Source organism: Primulina eburnea, chromosome 17 (assembly GCF_022965805.1).
Source record: "Primulina eburnea isolate SZY01 chromosome 17, ASM2296580v1, whole genome shotgun sequence".
NCBI lineage: Eukaryota > Viridiplantae > Streptophyta > Magnoliopsida > Lamiales > Gesneriaceae > Primulina > Primulina eburnea.
The window spans coordinates 22466586-22490584 of NC_133117.1; the positions used below are offsets into that span (position 1 = coordinate 22466586).

Here is a 23999-nt window from a genome sequence, read left to right on the forward strand (position 1 = left end):
TTATGAATGGGTTTGGAAGTCGGTGAACGTGGTCGAGGACCTCTCTACCCCGTTAAATTATGAACGGGTTAGATTGTGGTTGGAAAGCGTTAAATTATGAATGGGGACCAACCAGCCCGTTAAATTATGAACAGAGATATCATGTATGTGGCAGTGGATACGTCCCTGTCAGCCCAGTACTGTGGTTTGTCTGATCAGGCGTTTATTATGTATGTGTCAATTGCTTTGAAACATGCCTCTATGCAAAATGAAGTCACGTATGTTTAAGTATGATCAAGTATGCAAGCATGATTATGAAATCTTCTAAGTTATGGCACGTCTATGTATGTATGCAAGTTCAAGCTCATTTCAAATCCAAGCTTCAAGTATGTATATTTTATTTTAAAGTTGCAAGTGATTTTATTACGTGTTACTTGCTATTCTCAGTTTATACGTGTTGAGTCTTTAGACTCACTAGACTTGATCGATGCAGGTGAGGATGTCTATGAGGAGACAGGAGGTGGGGACCAAGGAGCAGGCTTGGACTGAGCAGGAGGCTAGACCCGAGGACCGCCCATGCTGTTTTAATATTTTTATGCAAGTTTAAAATACTCTGATTTTATGTTTGACGCGAGGCGTTTTGAGCAAGCGTTTCTTTTAACAAGATTTTTATTGGTGAATGGATGATGTAGTGACGACCGTATTGATTTTATTTTCGTATTCAAGAAAATTTTTAATTTTTCCGCAAATTTTAAGTAGTACAAGTACGGTTCGTTACAGTATGGACTTAAACCAATGAACCATCAACACCCTAATACACTCTAAATCATGCCTAGATGCAGCCTTGAGTGCTTGAAACCGAAGCAATATCCTGAAATCACAAGAACACACCACTCGTGAGTTTAAAAGCCAAACGGTCGAGGAGGGGCCTGCACCGACTTTCGCAAGTTGCTGTCAAATTGTTTTATGTTCCTTGACTCATGAACATATAAGGGTTTAAAAATATCTATAGGACTTGATTGAAGAGGAAATAAACGATGAATACATGCCTGGAAATCTGTTGAAGAAGAAAACAAACAATAAGACTAACACATCGCGGCGGAGTCGGAGTTGTATTTTTCTTTCTTATTTTCCTGCTGCTATCTCACGATTTTTGCTGCTGTTATCACTGATATTTTCGAAGGTAAGGGAGGAGGAAATGCTAGGTAATGAAGGTGAAGTAACAAGGGTTGATAAGTGAGTCATGCAAGGCATTTAGATGGGAGTTACAAGTGAGGAGTTTGAATGGCAATTCCATTGTTTCTATTCTTGTTGCTCGTGAGATATGGATTGATATGCTAGATTAGTGGGTTGAGGAAAATTAGGTGGATAATAGTGCTTGAATTACTAATTATTGGTGAGTTAATGGTGCGTGAATTATTATACCATGAAGGGCCATTGAAGGGTGACTAGAATGGAGAGTTACCAAGCATAATTAAATCGGTTGATGGGATGGCCGAAATTTGCTATTAATTTGCAAGGTATTGTTGATTAAATCTTGTATTTAATTCTTAAGGTTTTATACCCCCATTATATATTTTAGTGAATTAACAAATTAAATTAGGATAACAATCTTGCATGGCATGGCTTGGTCTTAAAATTAATTATTAAAATTTTAGGTTTTAATTTCTTGAATATATTAGGCCTAGATTAATTTTATCTCAATTGGTTACACATTTTAATTTAAGATTAAATTAAATATTGAACATAAAAGAACTTATTTAATAAGTTAAATCCAATTAATTTAATGAATCTTAAAAACATTCTTTATCATTAAAATAAATTATTTATTGGCTTAAATTAAATTTAGGAATATTTTCTTATTATTAATCTTATCTCAATTCTCCAAACTCCAGTCCGGCCTCGCGTATTTATCCGAAAAGATAAAACTAAACTTCTGCGTTTAAAATAAATAATCATGACTTAATAAATTTTAAAATGAATTAAACACTTCATATATATATATATATATATATATATATATATATATATATATATATATATATATATATATATATATATATATATATATAAATATAATCATTTTTAATTTAAGTAATAGCAATTATGCATGGTTTATACGTAATATGATTTTTTTTCGGGTTCTACAGTCTCATACAAGTTTTTGTCTATATTGAGATATTAAATATAATTTGATATGTAAAACAATATATCTGAAGGGATTCTAGTACCAAATATTTGAAAGAAATACCTAACTAAAGAAGAATATAAAAAGAATATCAATTTTGAAAAGGAAAAAGATTGGGAAAATTTTTCTATATATTAGCAAAGAAACCATCGGCCATGGAAAGAGAAAAATGGTAGGGGAAATTTTCTACAATATTTCGCCTTAGAATCCCATCTAGTTTTCACAAAAGTCTACTCTTTGTTTTCATGTGTTGAAAACAACGTCGAGAAAAATTTAGATTTCAAGTATTTGTGTTTTGGAGTGCTCACATACGAATTTAAAGACCTAAATGAAGAAATTTGCTCAGAAAATCGTCGAGTACATGGCAAAGTCATAATTCTTATGTTTTAGCTCGTTTACGATCAAAATAGCATTTTTTTGCCTCCCAAATCCAATATCGTCCGCAATCAACTAATTTTACTTGTCTTACTTAACCTCGAGGTGATCCCAACATACCAAAAAAAAACATCAAAACGTGAATCGAGATCTTTTATATCTACGATAATCTACAAAACCTTGTACTGATACAAAATTTATTAGATTCTGCTTTACATTAATAGAAGATTATAGACGACGTTTCATAAATACAGCTTGCAGGAATATGTTCTTCGTTTAAAGCTGACTGTCACGTTCACTTATTATTCACTTAAGAAACGTAATAATCATCAACAAGTTTTCTAAATTCCATGAGTACGTTCAATTCATTGGTGGGCTTAAAATCGTTGGGTCATTTTCCAATCAATCCACTGATTTTTAGAGGCTAAATTTTCTCTATAACTTCAAATGATCTCTTATATCTCAAAATAACACACACACACACACACATATGCACTCTATATTTTATTTCTATACTATTTATTTATAATCGAAGTTTTAGTCCTGAAATTTTAAATTTTAGTTTTAGTCCTATAATTTTTAAATTTTGGCAATTTTTGTATTTTTTCATTGGGAGTACAGATATGGCACTAGACACATCAGCGTCACATCATTATTGCATTAGTTTCATGTCAGTGTCGAGTTGCAAAAACAAAAATAGCGAAATAAAACTGAAATTCGATAACATAGAGAACTAAAATCGCAAAAATCAAATGTACGAGACAAAAAAAGTAATTTTCTCTTATAGTTTTAACATAGATTTAGCCACTCATTCACGATATAATTTAATAGTCATAATAAATATTTTTAATCAATTTATCTGTTTGCAGATCGAAGATGGTAGACACGAAGGAATAATAGTGCATGCTTGTTGAGCTGTAAAATTGTTCCTCTCCCAAATAATTGTATAGAATAAGAATTATAAAAATAGATTTTCTTACATAATTAATTAGTTTATCTATGTTATATTAGTAAGGTTGAGATATTTAGAGTAATTAACTTTTGGTGTCATAGTTTTTTTTAATAATTATATATATTAATCAAGTGTTAAAACTTTAATACAAGTCATATGTAATTCACCAGATAGAGTTTTTGTTTTTTAGAGATCAAGTTGTATGTTCAATTCTTATTTGAGTTTTTTTTTAATTTCTTTATTTTTTCTACTTATTTTTTTGAAATCATATATCAAAATTACTGTGTAGTCTCTCATTATTTTTTATAATTATATTTTAATCTTTATTTAAATATAAATTAAATGAATTATTAAAATATTATGCAATCGTGAGTTGGTGAACTAACAGAAACTAATGGTCTATTAGTATCTTGCCCGGTATATAGGCCCAGGTTCGATTCCCGGTTGGTCTAAGTAACTTTTAAATTTTGGACCCTCGAAGATATTCTATTGGGCCAATCAGCCCAATATTTTGCTACTATAAGAGAAAATTTTAGTTTTGGCCCATTTGTCCAATAGCCAGGCCTTGTTATAAAAATTCAAAAGAAAATTTATTGTAATTTAAAATTTTAGTGATATTCAATGTAAACTTTTGTAAAGTTTAAAAAAATATGTAGTATTCAAACTTGATTTTAAAAAACTTTACAAAAATTTATAAGTATTCAAAATAACAATAGAATATTAATAACTCCATTAAAATTCTAATAATTACAAGAATTAAAACTTAAGATACAACTATAAAATGTCAAAAAATATATTTAATATTTAAATATATCATATATGGATGGACATTTAATTAAAAATATCTCAAACTCACGTTCTCTTTCATTTATATTTAAATAATATCAATGCAAAATTTCATTATTTTCTCGTCTATATGTTTTTGTTTTTATTTGAAATTTTTTAAAAACTTATTTTTTATTACTAACAATAGTTTAAAATCAAAATTATGAACATCATTTATTTTATTCCAGTCACAAAATATCGTAAAATTTAAAACTATATTTAGTAAAGATAATAATAATAAATTAAATATCATTTATTTTATTTTATCATTTATTTTATTTATCAACACATATATATAAAGATAATAATAATAAATTAAATATATTAAACTTTTAGAAAGTTACCGTGATTATATATTTTTTAACATATTTATTCTCTATTTTCATGTATAAATAATTATTTATTTTTTTAGACATTTGTTAACAATAAAATTTATAAATTTTTATACAAAAATTCATTTAAAATAAATGAAATTATTTTAAGTTTGATTATTTATTAATATCGAAAAATATTATTATGTTTTTTTAAAAAAATTATTAATTAGATAAATATATTGAATTGATTTAAATAATAGAAGTTTAATTACAATAAATTTAGGCAAAAACTTGTGTGAGACGGTCTCACGGGTCGTATTTGTGAGACGGATATCTGATTTGGGTCACCCATGAAAAAATATTACTTTTTATGCTAAGAGTATTACTTTTTATTGTGAATATGAGTAGGGTTGACCCGTCTCACAGATTATGATCCGTAAGACGGTCTCACATGAGACTCACTCATAAATTTAATATTGACAGTATTTTCGTATATTAAATCAACAGATAAAAAAATATTTTTATTGATAAACAAATTTTTTAAAAACAAATAAAAATTATTCATTTTCAACTATGTTTAAAGAAATAAAAAAAACAATTTTAAATTACAAAATATATAAATTCTATGAAAAAATATTCAAATATCAAAAAATTTTGAAAATCTTTAATACTTGAGATTTTATAAAAATTAATAGAAATTTAATCTATTATTTAAAAAAATTCGACAAAATTATTCATCGAGAACAACAGGAATAAAGTTCTCGGATTTTTGTCACAAAAAAAATCAAGAGTCGGGTGGAAGAAATCATGGCCAGTGAACAGTCGTTGATGGCGGTGATACGGGCGGCGCGGCCGTCGTTTCGGAACGCTCACGACAAGGCTGCGTTCGCCGTGCACGCAGCCTTTGTTGCCGCGGGTTACGTTCTTCACGATACCGGCCCTTCCGCCTTCGCTGACAATGCCCTTTCCTCGTCCTCCACTGGTATTTCGCTGAAATTACTTTCCGATTGATTTAAAAACTTAGCAAATACTCTGCTTCGAACTCCTGTGGTTGATGTTTTATCTGATATTTATTTGTTGTTCTGTTATTTGATTGAATTTGATTTGAGAAGACGAGGTAGGGATAGAGAATTGGAACGCCATTGAAGAACATTATGCTTTTGTTTATTCTCATCCTGAGAAGGAATCCAAGAAAGTGCTAATGAAATGTCTTGTGATGAATGGTAGTCTCATGGTTGATGTTTTGAAGGATGGTGATTCTGAACTTCTTCATTTGGAAATCGAGTAAGTGAAATATATGATACAGGCTCCAAAGTTTGTTTTTGCCTGTATAAAAAGGGTATTTTTTGTTTGCCTTTGTAGTGTTGGAGAGTATGTGGAAGACAATGGGGGCACAAATTATGCTTCCCATTTCAAGAATTTGGGGAAACTGGTCACGGAAATCAACAAAGAAATTTTAGGTAAACTGGATGGTTCCGTGGCCACAAGTTCATCTAATCAACCTTCAAGGTACTTAATTTCTAGTACTTTTAATTTTGTGTTGTTCAATTCGAATCTACAGTAGAAAGCGTATTGGGGTGCTCACTACGATCTGGTCCTTGTTTTGTTTTTGATAAAGCTTGTTGTGCTAACTGATAAATATAAATTGGAATATACATGGATTGGATTGGTATCAATATTCCTTTTATGGATGTTTATATTGATTAAGGTTCCAAGCATTTTGTCAGAAAGATTGTGTTCTAGATAGGAATGCACCAGTTATTCTAGTTTTATGTGTTTAAGAAGTTATCTCCTGGTTTTTTAGCCTACGCACATTCAAATTGTTAGGGTAGATTTATGTGTGCATTTTCTTAAGAAGATGGAAATTTTATGTGTTGTGCTATCATCTTAGCAAATGTAATTAAAATTTACACTTGTTGGATTGATCTACCACTAATCGATTTTGCATCATGTTTCTGAGCATTCCATTTATCCTTCACAAAATCAATTTTTGAGGTTCTTAGCTACTTGTTTGCTGTTCTGGTACAAGTTTGAGAGATGACAGGTATAAGCCCGTGACAGGAGATGATGACCCTGAAGATCAATATGTTTATCCTCCTCCTTCAGGGTATGTTTTTCACAACTATTAGATTACCTATATTGACTGGCATAAACGCTTCTGATAGGCTGTACTTTATCAACTCTGGTCACTTACCTGAACTAGCTTTCATTACTTGAATAAAATGACTCTATTATATGCTTGTTTTCTCTTCTATATAATGGGCTGCCTGATGTCGACCGGGCAAATCGGGTAATAGCCGGGTGTGCAATCTGCCAAGTCTGGTGTTTGAATATCTGTGCGGTTTGAATTTTCTATAATGAATGGCCGGTGATCCGGGAGGATTGAGTTCCCTATAGCCTGAGAACCAACGCCCGGGATGACCTGGGTATTAATCCTGAAATCACAGAACGTAAAGGGGGGCGCCGGAAGTTGTTCCGGCGTATCCACTCCGACGCTCAAGTCAGTGATGTACGCAAAGGAAAACTGAAGAAGAAAGTAAGAATATTTGTGAGTGCTTGTGAGTATTCAGAGAAGAGTCGATACCTCTGTGAAATACCAACGGAGGGTACTTATAGATGAAGCTGGTAGATAACTTGCCCGCAAAGTTCGGATGGTGGTCCATGACTTGGGGTCATGGGCCACGTTGCAAAGTAGTGGGCCATGTACTGAGAGTGGACTTGGTCATGGAGTGTGGGAGGATGGGCTCCGCGATGTCCGGAAGACCTGGTGGTCCGGGAGAGAACGTGTCTCCTTCCCGGGTATTGGCTAATTACTCACTGGGCGGTGGCTCGCCAAGTGGTTCATTGTGAATTCCTCAGATAACTGAGTGCACAACTTGCCGGGCGTCTGAAGATCCGGAATCCCGCTTTTCACCCCGGCTTACTAAAAGCAATTGCACTTTGATATTTTCTCTCTGCTCTGATCTTGCCCGAGTTCGAGAACCTCTCGGGTCAGGGTTTGTACCCGGGCCCGGGTTCCCTTGGGGCATCACCACTCCCTCCTAAAAAAGTCGGGCTAGAGTCTGTCTCGCTGTCCCGATTAGTACAAAGCAGTTCTCCTGGTGATAGCGGAGTCTTCTAGAATCCTACAGATGTGGATATCATTGCTGATGCTGTCGTAAGCCCTAAAATTCAAACTTATCCGCAATGTTTCGCGTTTCGAAGACTGTTATGATATCTCGATATTTACGCCTGTCTTTTCGCCTGCTCAGTGCAACTTCCAATACTCATCTCAACCGTTGATATGTTCGAGAATTGACGATCGTGATACACTCCTCCTCCCTATATATATATATGGTGTCCTCCCACCCTTCCACTATCCCTTGCTGATTACTTCAATAGATATGGCCGGTGCCAGCAACTCCAGAACTCCAGGGATGATTGAAGCCCTTAGGGAGCCCAACCTGGAAGTCCAAAAATCCCTCATAGAAGACGAAGTGCTTAACGAAGTTCTCGGATATTGGGAAGAGCTTCAAGAACTGAAACTTCTCTACGATTCTGGGGGAGCCGTCACCCCGGACCTGGTATCCAAACTAAGGAAAGTGCGCCAACAACTACACATAGCTGAGTGGGTGGACATCTTCACTGATGGCCGTGTATATCAACTAATGCTTCGGAAGGAATTGAAGCTCCTGAAGAACATTCTTGGTTCTCCTAGCTTCATGCAAGGCTCCACTCCCCCGCCGTCGGCTTGGTTGAAGATACGAATAATTGTAATAGAAGAGAAATATGACGATGTAGTACGGGCCAATGTATAAAAATTTATTTCAGTTTCCTTCTCTGTTACTGCTCGGATATGACCATTTATGAATCCATCAATTGATATGTATATCACAAATTGTATACCATTATCTGATGAAATGACTCACTAGAATTCCCACACCTAATACCTCCCGAGACATTAACACAAACGCCGGGGCCTCGTGTTTTCCGGGCCGCAAATGACACGCCTGGGCCTCGTGTCCCCCGGGCTTCACAAAATGCCGGTAACCTAAGACTTCCTGACCCCCGGTATGGTGTCACCACCACACCCTTCTGATTTTTAACCATAAAATCTTATCGAGAGACGTTTCATTTTCCGAGGCAATGATGACACTGCGACATTGATATTTGTTCACATCCCTTCCCCTGATCGTAACAACTTACGAGGCGCTTCCTGACCATACACGTATTCTTAAACCAACGGCGGCGCTTAACTCTTTCGCTGCATAAATGCGCAGTCGTTTGGTATGGTCGGGAACTCTTCAGCTTCCCCCGTATTCAGTACCATTTGCCTATAAATAAGCAGTCGTTTGGTATGGTCGGGAACTCTTCAGCTTCCCCCGTATTCAGTACCATTTGCCTATAAATAAGCAGATGGAGGTGAGGTGAAAACAACATTTCAATATGCCGAGTTCAAGTGAATTCACTGTCTGCAGCAGCCCCTATGGCCCTTTGCCCCCCTCAACGCGTGCTCGCCTAAACTCGCTGAAGAGGACTATCGAGGAGTTTATTCATTTGAAAGTCATGTCCACTCGGCGTAAGATTCATGATCTTGTGCGCTCCCACCAGGAGGGCCTGGCCTTCACCCGGCCGCAGAGGGCATTGGCGAGGAGATACAAGCGGGAATTTCATGTGGCGCGCGTGGCGGAGCTAGCCACTGATCAGGTTCTGCTGCAAGCAATGCTGCGGAAGGAAAGGAATCAGCTGAACAAGCTTGCTGCGACCGAGTCCCTTGCCAATCTCCCACTCCCTGAACTGCATCACTGGATGTCTGCGTGGCAAGCTCGTGTAGACTCTAGGATGGCAGCTGTAATACGGCGCCGGTTCCATTAATAATACTTTATTTCGCGTATTTTGCTTTTCCCTTTTCTTGAGTTTATTGGCTTAGGATAAAAGACCGGGGTCTAAAACCTCCCAAAACTTTAAGATAACACGCCCAGGTCCTAAAATTCCCGGGCTTAAAATAACGTACCGGGGCCTCAAACCTCCCGGGCTTAAGATAACGTGCCGGGGCCTAAAACCTCCCGGGCTTAAGGTAATAGCCGGGGCCTAAAACCTCCCAGGCTTAAAATAACTTGCCGGGGCCTTAAAAACTCCCGGGCTTAAAATACCACGTCGGCTATCTTTTTTGAATAATGCGCACGATGCTATGATGACGCGTGCCCCCTTTCTCCTCCCAACGGCTGGTAACGTTCCGTCTTCCGAGGATCTGATAAGTCTGACACTTTCATGATTACATGTCCTTTCACATGCCTGGTACGACTTACGAGGTGTATCCCGCCCGTCCACACCTATCCAGATCAACGGTGGAGATCTATGATCCGGGTGCCTTCTTCTGAACCAACGTGGACCCTCGGATTATGGTTAGACATACGGCTCAGATCATTTCCCTACTCCTATATATATGCCTTCTCCTCCACCCCTCTCCACTTTTCAGCGAACTAAAGCTCCCGCGTCTCGAAATTCTGCAAAAACTCCGCTGCACCTTCGGCGTTCAGACCATCGTTTTTCTTCACAAAATCCTTGTAAGTTCATTTTTTCGTCATGTCTTCTTCTAATACTTCTTCCACATCGGACCAGAATCGCCGGGATCTCCCCGGACTTCGAGTCAGACGCCCTGCGTGATAGTCCACTTTCCGCTTCCCCTGTTTCCACCTATCGCCCTCGGAATCCAACCCCTTCTCCCCTTCCCCTCAAAAAGCTTAAAATCTTCCATGGGGCTGGGCCTTCAAGCTCCCAGAAGAAAAAGGAAAAGAAGGCAACCTTTTTAACACCCTCATCCCGGGTCGTCACCTCTCCCACTCGGGATATTGCTCCTGGCCCCTTGCCATGGTTTTCCACCATGACGAGCTCCCTCCGAGCCAAATCTGCCGAGGAGATACGTCTCCTTGGCTCAATCCCTACTACCCACACTATTGTCATCCCGGGCCCTGGCGACCGGGCTGATAAGCCACCAGAGGGATATCTTACCTTCTTTCGAGACCAGGTGATCAATGGTCTCAGGTTTCCTCTTCATCCCTTTTTTATTGGGATATCCTCCCTTCTCGGCATTCCTCTCAATCAGTTTCATCCTAATGCCATTAGGATGATTACCTGTTTTTTCACTCTCATCTCCATGCACCCCGATATCCCCCTTGAGCCCTCCCTCTTTAATTTTTTCTTTATCTGCTACATTGGCGAGTACGCCTTTTCTTTCAAGACCCGGTCTCACCATAAACTTTTCGGAGATATTCCCTCCTCCGTTAAGGACTGGAAACGTCGGTTTTTTTACATCCGTCCCGCCGACCTCCCTCCCTGCCCGGTTGGGTTTATTTCTGCCCTTCCTGCTCAGCCGGGTCTTCCCGAAAATTACCGCACACTTGACTCTTACACCCTAGGCGAGGAGGTGATAGGGGGTAAGGTGTATAACTCCTCTGCCCTCCTCAGTGAAAAGTTATTGGTAGCCTATGGGCTGAGCCCCGGGGTGGAGGAATCTACCGATTGTATCATCGAGGAGCTCGATGCCTCTCGCCCCGGTAGGTTTCTTCTGCTTGCTCCTTTTGTTCTTCCTTTATTTGCTTTTCCGCTTTATCTGTTTCTAATGGGCTATTTTATTTTCTGCAGACTCCGAGATGAAAGAGGCCTTTGCCCGGAAGATAGCTAAGGAAAAGGCATCTAGGAAGGCTGCTCGTAAGGCGGCTGCTGCTGAGCGAAGGGCCCGGGAACGTCGGGAGGCTATATCCCGGGAGGCTCCTGGGGACCAGGCCGAGGAAGAGCGGGCCGTCCAGGTGCCCGCTAAACGAGAGACCCCTGCTATTGTTGAGGCCACCGGGCCTAAAGAGCTTGGGGTTATTACAATTGAGGAGGAGGATGAGGTCCCGGACCAACTCCTTCAGACCTCCAGAAAAAGGAAGGCTTCAAAAGAGCCTGTTCGTGTGGAACCCCGGGTGGTTACCCGAGCGGCTCAGAGTTCAGGGCTCGTCCCACTAGTTTCTCCCACCGGGTCTTCTCTGATCCCTACCACAACTACTTCCCCTCCTCCTGCCATGCCCGAGACCATCTTCTCGGCCAGAAGCTCGTCGCTGGGCTTCGATATGTTGAAGCGGATGGCAACTCCTGCCGAGGAGACCATCCTTCTGGCTTCGAAGGCAGGGGATCTCATGCTGGAGAGCTTCAATCTCCTGTTGGCGGTAAGTACTTTCTTTACTCTACTTCTATTTCTTTGTTGCATCGGTATACCTTCTTCCTTACGTATTTTCTGTTTACTCGCAGAGCGGGCAGATGGCTAGAGCTGCCTTTGAGAAGTTTGGTGCCTGGCAAAAGAGCACCGAGGCCAGGGCCGCCTCCGCCCAAGCCCTTCATGCCGAGGCCCTGGCTCGCCTAGCTCAGCTCCGCGACCTCCATGCGGAGGAGGCCCACGGTCAAGGGACCACCATAACTTGCTTGCAGGGCCAGCTGGAGGAAGCCCGGGCAGAGATTGGCTCCCTGAAGGCCCACTTGGAAAATATGGAGGCCCGAGCAGAGAAGCTAGATTTAGACGCTCGGGCCGCTCTGGACGATTCCCGGTTGGCCACCGAGAAAGCGGATAAGTTGGCGGCTACTCTTGTGGAACGGGAGGTAGACTTGGCAACTCGGGCCACCCTAGAGGAGGAGTGGCGGGCTACTTTCCTTGTAACTGCAGAATTCCAGCAGCTAGTAGCCGACAAAGCCTTTCCTTATTTCAAGGTGGGTTTCAACAAATGCAAGGAGCAGGTGAAAGAAGCCGGCCTTTTACCTCCGGAAAAGAAAGGCCTGCTAAACTTGGCCCGAGCCGCCAACTCCCTGCCGGAGGGTGGTGCTGGGATCCCAGACGAAGAAGAGTCCGAGGCGGAGGAGGACTCAGAGTCGGAGTCTGCCGCCTAGATCTGTTGTATTTCCACCCCTCTTCTTTTCGTCGTAGTTGTAATAGTTTTCTTGATGTAAAAAACTTTTTCCGTTCATCCTTGTGTCCCTGCCTTAGCCTGTAAATACTAAAAATCTACCGAGTGGTGGCCAATAATCGGGCTCGGATAACCTCTGAATGATAATACTTAATAATATTAAGCCCCGAAAGACAAGCAATCCGAGGCTTTTGACCCCAACGTAATGATAAATTGAAGAGAAAACAAGGCATGGTATCACCCGGGCACTCCATAACGGATTGAAGGGAAGCCGGGGCCTGGTATCACCCGGGCCCTTAATAATGAGTTGAAGGGAAGCCGGGGAATGGTATCACCCGGGCCCTTAATAATGGGTTGAAGGGAAGCCGGGGCATGGTATCACCCGGGCCCTTAATAATGGGTTGAAGGGAAGCCGGGGCATGGTATCACCCGGGCCCTTAATAATGGGTTGAAGGGAAGCCGGGGCATGGTATCACCCGGGCCCTTAATAATGGGTTGAAGGGAAGCCGGGGCATGGTATCACCCGGGCCTTTAATAATGGGTTGAAGGGAAGCCGGGGCATGGTATCACCCGGGCCCTTAATAATGGGTTGAAGGGAAGCCGGGGCATGGTATCACCCGGGCCCTTAATAATGGGTTGAAGGGAAGCCGAGGCATGGTATCACCCGGGCCCTTAATATATATGTGCCGGGGTTCGGGACTTGACGGGCTTACGCATAATCTTCCCAGAAACTTGATCTTTTATTGCTGAATAATTACAAGAGATTTACAACTTTTTTCTAAGGAAAGTACTTTTTGAGATGGGAAGCATTCCAGGGCCTTTTGAGAGGATGGCCCTGTCCATCTTCAAGATAATAGGTGCCCGAGCTGACTCTGCGCACCACTTTGTAGGGTCCTTCCCATCGAGCCTCGAGCTTGCCTACATCTCCCGCCGGGTTTGCTCTCTTGAGGACCATGTCTCCGATCTGGAATTCTCGGTGTCGAACCCTCTGGTTATAAGCTTTCATCACCCGCCGTCGATAAGCTTCCATTCTGATTGCCGCTCTTTCTCTCCTTTCTTCAATGAGATCAAGTTCATTGGATCGGGCCTCATCATTGTCTTCTGGATAGCTGTTTACCCGGGGTGAAGTCTGTCCGATCTCGGCTGGGAGCACAGCTTCAGAGCCATACACTAAGCTGAACGGTGTTTCCTCGGTAGCTGTCCGAGGCGTAGTCCGGTATGCCCAAAGAACACTGGGAAGTTCCTCTACCCAATCCTTACCAACCCCAAATAACCGGGCTCTGAGAGCTTGGACAATAGTGCGATTGGTCACCTCGGTTTGTCCATTGGATTGCGGGTAGGCGACTGAGGTAAAAGCCTGAGTAATCCTCATCTCCTCGCACCAAGCTCTAACCTTATTCCCTTGAAATTGCCTGCCATTATCAGATATGAGCTTCCGGGGTATCCCAAATCGGCAGACAATATTTTTCCATAAAAATTTGAGTACTTCCTCCTCGGTGATTCTAGCCAAGGGTTCGGCTTCTACCCACTTGAAAAAGTAGTCGATCCCTACTAGCAGGAATTTTTTCTGAGCTCGGGCCACAGGGAAGGATCCCACAATATCCAGGCCCCACTGGTCAAAAGGACAGGATGCCCAGATGGGTTTCATCAGGGCAGTCGGGTGGTGGTTAATGTTGCTATGCCTTTGGCACCCTTCGCAGGAGCGAACTACCTGGGCAGCGTCTCTATGCATAGTAGGCCACCAAAACCCGGCAAGCAAAGCCTTCCTTGCTAGGGAAGTTGCTCCAATATGATCCCCACAGCAACCCTCATGGATTTCCCTTAGAACATAAGTGGAATCATCTCCGGAAATGCACTTGAGAAGGGGACCCTGAAAGGACCGCCGGTACAAATTATCCTCGATCACAACAAATCGAGCCGCTCTTCTTTTGATTTGACTAGCTTCCTTGATATCCTCGGGTAGGTATGATCGGGAGATGTAGTCGAGAATTGGGGTGGTCCAGCTATCATCCCGGGTAGGAGTATGCCTGGTATCTACTGAAGACACCAGGTTAGTGTGGCAAGCGACACCTGGCTTCCTGCAATCCGAAAGTGAAGCTGCCACTTTTGCCAGGGCATCAGCCTCATTGTTTTTCTCCCGGGGAATTTGCTCTATGCTCCAGTCTGCAAAGTGTGTCGACAACTCCTTGATGATAGCTAGATATTTTACAAACTTTTCTTCCCGTGCTTCGTACCCTCCTTTCACCTGTTGGGCTACCAACTGCGAATCCGTATAGATAAGGACCCGGGTAGCTCCAACATTCTGGGCTGCTTTTATCCCAATGATAACTGCCTCATATTCCGCTTCATTGTTGGAGGCCCGGAAGTCCAGCCTCACTGCCAGCTGTATTTTCTCCTCGGTAGGTGATATCAGCAATACTCCCACTCCACTGCCATCTTTACAGGAAGCCCCGTCTGCAAATATTCTCCAAATTCCGCCAGCTTTACAGGAAGCCCCGTCTGCAAATATTCTCCAAATTCCGCCAGCCTCGGGAACAATCATCTCTATGATAAAATCTGACAAGGCCTGGGCCTTAATTGCCTTCCTGGGCTGGTACTCGATGTCATATTCTCCCAATTCTACAGTCCACTTTACTAGCCTTCCCGAGATCTCGGGCTGAGTCATGATTCTCCCGAGGGGGGTGTTAGTCAGCACGGTGATAGGATGGGACAAGAAGTATGGGCGGAGTTTCCGTGCTGTAATCACCAGAGCCAGGGCTACCTTCTCTACCTCCGTATATCTGATCTCGGGCCCTTTGAGCGCGTGACTCACATAATAGACCGGCCTTTGATCGGTACCTTCTTCTCGGACTAGTACAGAGCTGACAGCATATTCGGTGGTAGAAAGGTATACCCAGAGCTTCTCTCCGGGTCCGGGCTTCTCAAGGATAGGGAGCCTGGCTAGGTGGATCTTCAATTCTTCGAAAGCCCTTTCACACTTTTCATCCCAACCAAATTTTTGGGCCCTCCTTAGAGCTTGAAAGAAAGGGTAACTCCGGTGTGCAGATCGGGAAATGAAACGTGACAGGGCGGCGATTCTTCCCGTGAGTCTCTGCACATCTTTGATTGACTTTGGGGACGTCATTTCAGTGATAGACTTGACTTTCTCCGGATTGACTTCAATTCCTCTCTCAGTTACCATGAACCCGAGGAACTTGCCGCTCTTTACCCCAAATGTGCATTTGGCGGGGTTTAACTTCACCCCATACTCCCGAAGAGTAGAGAAGGTTTCCTCGAGGTCTGGGATGAAGTCAGGTTGTGACCGGGATTTCACCAAGATATCGTCCACGTAAACTTCAACATTCCTTCCGGCCTGCTTGATGAATATCCGGTCCATCAACCTCTGGTATGTGGCCCCAGCATTCTTCAACCCGAAGGGCATGACCACATAGCAGAAGGTTCCTCCTGAGGTAATGAAACTAACCTTTTCTTGATCTTCCCGGGCCAGGGGAATCTGATGGTATCCCTGGTATGCATCCATGAAACACAACAGCTCATATCCCGACGTTGAGTCCACCAATTGATCAATCCGGGGCAGGGGGTAGCAGTCTTTTGGGCACGCTTTATTCAAGTCCCTGAAATCAACGCACATTCGCCACTTGCCGGCTGATTTTGGGACCAAGACCACGTTGGATAGCCAGGTGGGGAACTGGACCTCTCTGATCTGCCCGGCTTTCAATAATTCTCCCACCTGTTCAGCAATTACTTTGTCCTTTTCGGGACCAAAGTGCCTCTTCCTCTGCTTTATGGCCCGGGAGCCCGGGATGATATTTAACCTGTGCTCTGCCACGTGAGGGGAGATCCCTGTCAACTCTGATGAGGACCATGCGAAGATATCCGCATTCTTTGCTAGGCACTGTAGCAATTGAACCCGGGTCACTGGCTCAAGATCCCGGGCTATCCTTGTTGTTCTCAGGGGCTGCCCGGGTAAGATGCTTACTTCCTCCTGCTCCTTTCCCTCCACCATGTGTACCTGTTGGATAGAGTGCACCTCCTCCTTCCCTGGTCTCCTACTCTCTCCACTTCGTCGGGCTCTTTTATTTTCAACTTTGACGGTTTCCGCATAGCACTTGCGGGAGGACGGCTGGTCCCCCTTTACTTCTCCGATTCTATTCCCCACTGGGAACTTTAGCTTCTGGTGGTAAGCCGAGGCCACGGCCCGCAAGGCATTCATAGCAGGCCTGCCCAAGATGATATTATAAGATGTGGGGGCACTTACCACCGTGAAAACCGTCATCACCGTCTTTCGGAGCTCTTCAGCTCCTATTGTGAGGGGCAAGGTGATTTCCCCCCGGGGATAAACAGTGTGGCCAGCAAATCCGAATAACGCTGTTTCTACTGGCTGCAAACGGTAGTCTTCCAGGTTCATCTGATCCAGGGCCTCCTGGAAAATAACGTTCACTGAGCTCCCCGAATCGACGAAGACCCGGCGAATGTCATAATTCGCCACCTTCGCTTGGATGACTAGGGCATCGTTGTGTGGGAGACTGACTCCTTGAAGATCCCGAGGGCCGAAACTGATGACCGGCCCCTCACCCCTTACTGTATTTTCCACTCCGAAACTCTCATGCCGGGAATGTGCCTTCCTGGCCCGGTTGGAGTCTCCATCTGTCGATCCTCCCGAGATCATTTTAATCACCCCGAGGGTCGGTGACCTTCCTCCGTCCTTATTTTCCCGGCTTTGAGATGCTTGACCGGCATCACCATCCCTCTCCTGTCTGACCGGGCCTTTGTTCCCCGGCCTATACCCTGCATCTCTATTCACCCATGGTGGTCCCCGGGATTTCTTCGCTACCTGCTCCGAAGCACCAGGGCCCGACTGGGAAGGGGCCCGCTTCATTCTCCGGCATTCGCTCGTGCTGTGAGCACATTCTCCGTGATAGGAGCATATTTTCGTGATATATGGCAGGTTTGGGGGCGACGGGTATGACCTGGCTTTCTTCTCATTGTCGCAAATGTGGATTCCTTCACCCCGGTGTGGCTTCATGGGGGTGTATCGAGAAAAACGCCCAAGATTGTTTCCTCGGCTGTGGTTATCAGTCTTTACCACCCGGTCGCCCCTTTCTTTGCGGGTAGATTCCCTTTTCTGCCGCTGTGCTTCCTCCATATTTATATACTTCTCTGCCCGGGACAGCAGATCTTCAAAATTCCCAGGCTGCTTCTTCACCAAGGACCTGAAAAAATCTCCCTCCTTAAGTCCCTGAGTGAACGCTGTGGTTTTGGTTTCAGGAGCACAAGCCGGCACCTCCAGGGATGCTTTATTAAACCGGCGAATGTACGCCCGAAGAGATTCATCACCTGATTGCTTTACCTCGAACAAGCTAAAGGCAGTCTTCTTATACCTCTTGCTGCTGCTGAAATGGTGCAAGAAAGTGTCTCTGAAACCTGCAAAAGATTGTATACTCCGGGGTTTCAACTTTTCGAACCACCTCTGGGCAGAGTCCACTAGGGTGGTGAGGAACACCTTGCACTTGATTTTGTCAGAGTAGCAATGTAACATGGCCATATTCTCAAACCGGGTGAGATGCTCGTCAGGGTCTGAGTTTCCATCATACTCCCGTATTTTGGTAGCTTTGAAATGAGCTGGGAGGGGCTCACTCACAATCTCCAGGGAGAAAGGGCATCCCTGGGAAGTAGCCGGGGTTGAAACCTGAGATGACCCTGCTTTAGCTTCCAACTCTTTCACTTTCTTCTTCAAATCTTCTAGCTCCTGGGCCATAGCAAGGGTAGGAGCTTTGGAAAACGCCTGGGAATTCTCTTCTCTGTATCTCTCTTTTTCGAGAGGAGACTCTCCCATTGCCTCATTTTCCTTTGATTGGCTGGGTTCAGGTAGGCCCCTTTCTGCGAGGGCTTTTTGGACCGCAGCAGCTATCAACTGAGCCAACTCCTCTGGGAGGTGACTGGGCAATGAATTTTCTTGACCTCCTTCCGGATTTTGAGGACCAGAGTGGTTCCCCGTAGTTTTACGAGTGGTAACCATATCTACGTCTTTAGCTGCAGTGTTCCCACAGACGGCGCCAATGATTTCGACCGGGCAAATCGGGTAATAGCCGGGTGTGCAATCTGCCAAGTCTGGTGTTTGAATATCTGTGCGGTTTGAATTTTCTATAATGAATGGCCGGTGATCCGGGAGGATTGAGTTCCCTATAGCCTGAGAACCAACGCCCGGGATGACCTGGGTATTAATCCTGAAATCACAGAACGCAAAGGGGGGCGTCGGAAGTTGTTCCGGCGTATCCACTCCGACGCTCAAGTCAGTGATGTACGCAAAGGAAAACTGAGGAAGAAAGTAAGAATATTTGTGAGTGCTTGTGAGTATTCAGAGAAGAGTCGATACCTCAGTGAAATACCAACGGAGGGTACTTATAGATGAAGCTGGTAGATAACTTGCCCGCAAAGTTCGGATGGTGGTCCATGACTTGGGGTCATGGGCCACGTTGCAAAGTAGTGGGCCATGTACTGAGAGTGGACTTGGTCATGGAGTGTGGGAGGATGGGCTCCGCGATGTCCGGAAGACCTGGTGGTCCGGGAGAGAACGTGTCTCCTTCCCGGGTATTGGCTAATTACTCACTGGGCGGTGGCTCGCCAAGTGGTTCATTGTGAATTCCTCAGATAACTGAGTGCACAACTTGCCGGGCGTCTGAAGATCCGGAATCCCGCTTTTCACCCCGGCTTACTGAAAGCAATTGCACTTTGATATTTTTTCTCTGCTCTGATCTTGCCCGAGTTCGAGAACCTCTCGGGTCAGGGTCTGTACCCGGGCCCGGGTTCCCTTGGGGCATCACTGCCATTTAAGGATACTAGGAAAAATGAATGCCTCCGATCGAGCTACAAATGAAATTATATTTGGTATCTGTAATACAAAAATCCACATTAATTTTAACTTCCATTCTTTCAGAAGGGCTACTTTAACTTGCTTCCTACGTTTTGAATTTGTTTGGGAATCTGATTTTGACCTAAATATTTATATTATTAATATCAGTAATTTAATCTTGAGGGCCTGAATCTGAGTATTTATTAGTGTGGAAATTATGTTCAAGGTTTTAAAATATTTATGTAGAATGTTGAAGGTTGTATATTGAGAGAATATGGTATGCGGATGTTGAAACTGTTAAGTTACCATTTTCCGGATGACTGAAATTATAATTATGTGCATGTGCTTTCGATACTTGTTGTATTTTGTGCTTATGCTCGCAATATTTGGTGATAGCTTATCTCACTTATTCTCTGTAGATTTATCGTTCCTCCAGTTCCTGGTTCTGGTTCCAGCGATCTCTTTCCTGGGCCTGGGGCTGGAATGTATCCCACCAGGTTTGTAGTTTTCTTTTCTTTGTTTCTTCATCACTATTTAAACATGTCTTATTTCTCTGTTTGCAAGTTGTGCACTTGTGCTTTAGTCAATGGTTATAACTTTGTTCAACTTTGTACAGGGGAGATTTTGGTAGTGGGAGCATGCTAGTAGGTCTGTATACGGTGATATTTTAGAATTTCCTTCTGGAAAATTGCACTCTTTACATTAGTAACAGCCTTTCAAACGCATGTAGGTCCCAATGACCCAAGGTTCTTTGGAGGAAGAGTCGGGGACACTGGCTTGCCTGGAGGTCTACAGTTAGTGCTCCCCTTCCATGTTCCCTGTGTGCATGTTTCTTTTGTATGTGTTGGTTGTGTTCTGATTGATTTTCTGATGCAGGGGTGTGCCGCCAGGTGCTCGCTTTGACCCATATGGACCTCCTGGTGTGCCCGGTTTTGAGCCGGGTCGGTTTGCGAGGTAGTTTCAGACGCACATTTTAATATATGCAATATGTTAGGACCTTTCTTGAAACAGAAAGTTGTAGAAATAAAAAGATACACAAGTGCTTCTATCTTTATTTTTGTAGGGTTGACATAATATTTTTTCCTAGTCAATAGTATTCATGTTTCCTATTCTCCCCTCTTTATTTTATGCATTTCACCGTTGTTCAAAGTATAATGCCTTTGCACTTCGAATGCATTGCAGAAATCCCCAGAGGCCAGGGCGTGGAACGCATCCGGATCTGCATCACTTTCCTGATGACTCAGATTATTATATCTAAGATGCAAAGATTATGAAACAGAGAGGGATAGCTTATCTTCTATGATCGTGTTGTGTGTATGTAATTTCCCAGCAAATCTGCAAGTATTTTCGAATTGATATTGTCGAGTATTTCAAATTTTGCGCAGCGCATTCATTTTGTTTCCTGTTCCATTCTTCACATAGCTTTTCATCTTGTAATCCTTGGCACTCAAATGTATAGAATCCATATATTGGCCAGTTTGAATGTAGAAGTATTTGGCTTGGTAAAAGATTTTACTGTCTTGAGTTTCCTCAAAGAAAAGAAAAAGAATCATATTAAAAATCAACATCCATTGATTTCCACTGAACAAGTTCTCAAGTTCGAGTCTCGTAAATGGAAACATAAACGTAGTAGAACCTGATAATCGGTTCGATTTTGTTAATGATTTTGAAAACCGAGGAACTAGACCAAAAGACAAATTTACAACGATTAGTCGACATTTGATTACTCGTGATTCAAAAGATACAATATGATCCAAAATTAGGAAGACAGCTAACCCTACTTCATAATTGATAAGGGCAATATAATTTAGAGAAAAAGCAAGCCAAGAATTGATTATAGGAGTGCATGTATGTCTCTCTTTAGGTCAAAAATAAAGGTCGTACCACCCAAAGTCTAAATGTTAGGTGGATCACAAATCTGTGAACAACTAACTTCCGCAATCATTGGCCATCATATGATTCCAAAAAGTAGGAAAATAAAAATAAAAAAAATTGCAATTTAAAGAGATAATGACATTTTAAAAAAAAAAGTTAAAACATGTTAGCAATAGTGTTAATGAACTGAATCGAACCGAATATTATATAAATTTTAAGATCGCTTTTGTAAGATTTATTCTAGTTTGTGTTCATTTCGAATTAGAATTTGGGTCTGAGTTCACCTCGAAATATTCAAATATGTTAATGATATTCATACTTGAAAATAAATGCTCGAAATATTCTAAATACATTTAATATTTATTTGATATGTAATTATGTTTTATGACTAAATAGCTCGCGACATGGAATATGTTCGAGTTCAAATCGAATTCAATGGTTTCAAATATGAATAAAATCTTTTTAAAGTTGGCTCGATTAATTCACACCCTTAAATCAACCACCAATAGCGTGTGAGTTTAAGGGTCCATGCATCTAATATTGTTGATAATATAAATGATAATAAAGACCACGGATTAATATCGAATAAATCGTATTTATAATTTAGATCGAGGTAAACATGATAGATACGAATTGGTAGGTGATATTCGTTCAAAAATGAGCCGTTTTGAGTGACATCTTTTTATTTTATGGAATTTCCGATATTGTACATTTGTACGTTGAACTTTGCTCCAAAGGTGAAATCGCTCACCTTAGGCGTCCCTCATCTCCGGCCCGACAGGAATGTGAGAGGAAGTAAATCATGGTGACTCAGCCAACCAGCAACAGCTAGACCTTATGTTACGACGCGTACGAGGAGCTCCCCTCATTTGTACGTTGAACCTTGAATGCATGGTTGGTTCCAGACTTGTGGTCAATTATTTAAAAAAATATTACTTTGATAATTATATATAATATGTAATATTAGCAATAGAAGTGAGATATTCATTTGTCTAAATTTATTGGTTGTAAACGCTAGCAGGCTAAAAAAACTTTTTATTAAAAAAAATCGCAGCATAATTAAAAATGCCATATAATTATTTATAAAAAAACAAAATAATTTCACACAACTTTTTTAAAGTAAATTTCATACAATATTTACGGTAATTATTATGTACTAAAAAACATCATTATAAATGATTAATATTGTACAAGGTTATCATTGTTGTTGTACAGGTTCGAAATAAATCATTCCGTTGTTTAATAGTCTGTCCACACACTTTTGGTGGTAAAACCGTAAAAGCATGGACAGCTAAATTTGTATATTTAATTTTATATATATATATATATATATATATACTATCTATACTATTATATTAAGTGTGAGAGCTTTAGAATAACTACCTTTGAAGACATCAAAATACTTAATTCCATAATTACCCTTCTTACTCTACTAAAAACCTTTTCAAGTCACTCCATATTTTAAATATAAAAAATCAAAACAAAACTTCTCTTTTAAATCAAATAATTTTTCTAAATCGAAAATAATTTCGTGTTAATTATTTAGTATTATTTAATCAAATTAAAAATAATAATAGCACATGATTGCATGTGCATCTTTTACTAGTATATATATATGTGTGCGTGTGTGGTTACAATATTAAAAAATGGAGACCATCTCTATCTAACTTTTCGATATTGTAAAAATTTTTATTATCTAATATAATTTGTACGGTTCAAAATATTTGAGTTATATCATTATCATTGATTATAAATTTTGATAAAGTAACATATATTTGATGCTTGATATTTAAGCGATTTCAAAACATTATATTTTTGTCAAAATTTTGTTTGACATTACAGAATCAAAATATCAATTTAGATAATGATAATGTTTGTTTGTGTAATTAATCAAATCTGTTGCACTAAATAGTATTTTAGGTAAGTCCAAAATTATATCATGTTGACCTATTATAAGATAGTAAAGATCAACTATAAATATACTTAATTTAGCCTAAAAATTACTGATGTGGCGTCTGATAGTACCGACGTGTCTGATTATACAATACACTCAAGTGAAAAATGACTAAAATTGAAAATATTATAATTAGTGTACTACATAATTAGAGCCGTCAATTTGGGCTGGACTTTTCTAATCGATGTGTCCTGTAATTTAAGTGAGCTTAATTTAAAAACTGGCTTATGAAGAAATGAAAATTTTAATTAAATATAATGATTTGAAAGTTGTTATAAATTTCGAACTAAACTTTTTTCCCGGACAAAGGGGAAAAAAGGCGGGAAGCATGCGCCGTCTAACGCCGGCAGTTAAAGTGTCGGGACAGGCCGTTAAATTTGACGGTTTGACCAGCGACAAAGGAACAATTTGAGCTGCCGAATTCGCAGTTCTCACACTGTGCCATGTCAGCCGGAATATTGGGATAAGAGATTCTTTGTTCTCATTTGAATATTTTTCTTGACTTAATTGCTAACTAAACAAATCTATATGAAAATGTAGAGTTCACGTATCTAAATTTAGAATTTTTTTTTATGAGACAATTTTACAAATATTTATATGTGAGATGGATCAATCTTATCTATATTTATAATAAAAATTAATACTCTTAGTATAAAAAATAATATTTTTTCATTGATGATCTAAATAAGATGGCAAAAACTTGTGTGAGACGGTCTCACGGGTCATATTTGTGAGACGGATCTCCTATGTGGGTCATCCATGAAA

General features: G+C 41.3%; 1 protein-coding gene across 1 annotated transcript; it reads left to right on the forward strand.

Annotated features, from left to right (window-relative positions):
• Nucleotides 1-5367: 5367 nt before the first annotated feature.
• LOC140818242 (probable proteasome inhibitor) lies at nucleotides 5368-20881 on the forward strand. Its single transcript, XM_073178146.1, has 9 exons — nucleotides 5368-5615; nucleotides 5746-5917; nucleotides 5996-6142; nucleotides 6663-6740; nucleotides 19825-19902; nucleotides 20022-20053; nucleotides 20136-20199; nucleotides 20282-20359; nucleotides 20588-20881. Exons 1-9 carry the CDS (start codon nucleotides 5441-5443, stop codon nucleotides 20661-20663), a joined length of 900 nt encoding a protein of 299 aa, XP_073034247.1. The 5' UTR covers nucleotides 5368-5440; the 3' UTR covers nucleotides 20664-20881.
• The last annotated feature ends 3118 nt before the right edge of the window (nucleotides 20882-23999 follow it).

What these genes read in the sequence shown, in the direction of transcription:
- LOC140818242 (XM_073178146.1), top strand. Translation starts at nt 5,441, where the DNA reads ATGGCCAGTGAACAGTCGTTGATGGCGGTGATACGGGCGGCGCGGCCG. An exon ending in TCATCTAATCAACCTTCAAG is followed by an intron (nt 6,143 to 6,662) that starts GTACTTAATTTC and finishes TTCTGGTACAAG; the next exon opens with TTTGAGAGATGACAGGTATA. An exon ending in GCTGGAATGTATCCCACCAG is followed by an intron (nt 19,903 to 20,021) that starts GTTTGTAGTTTT and finishes AACTTTGTACAG; the next exon opens with GGGAGATTTTGGTAGTGGGA.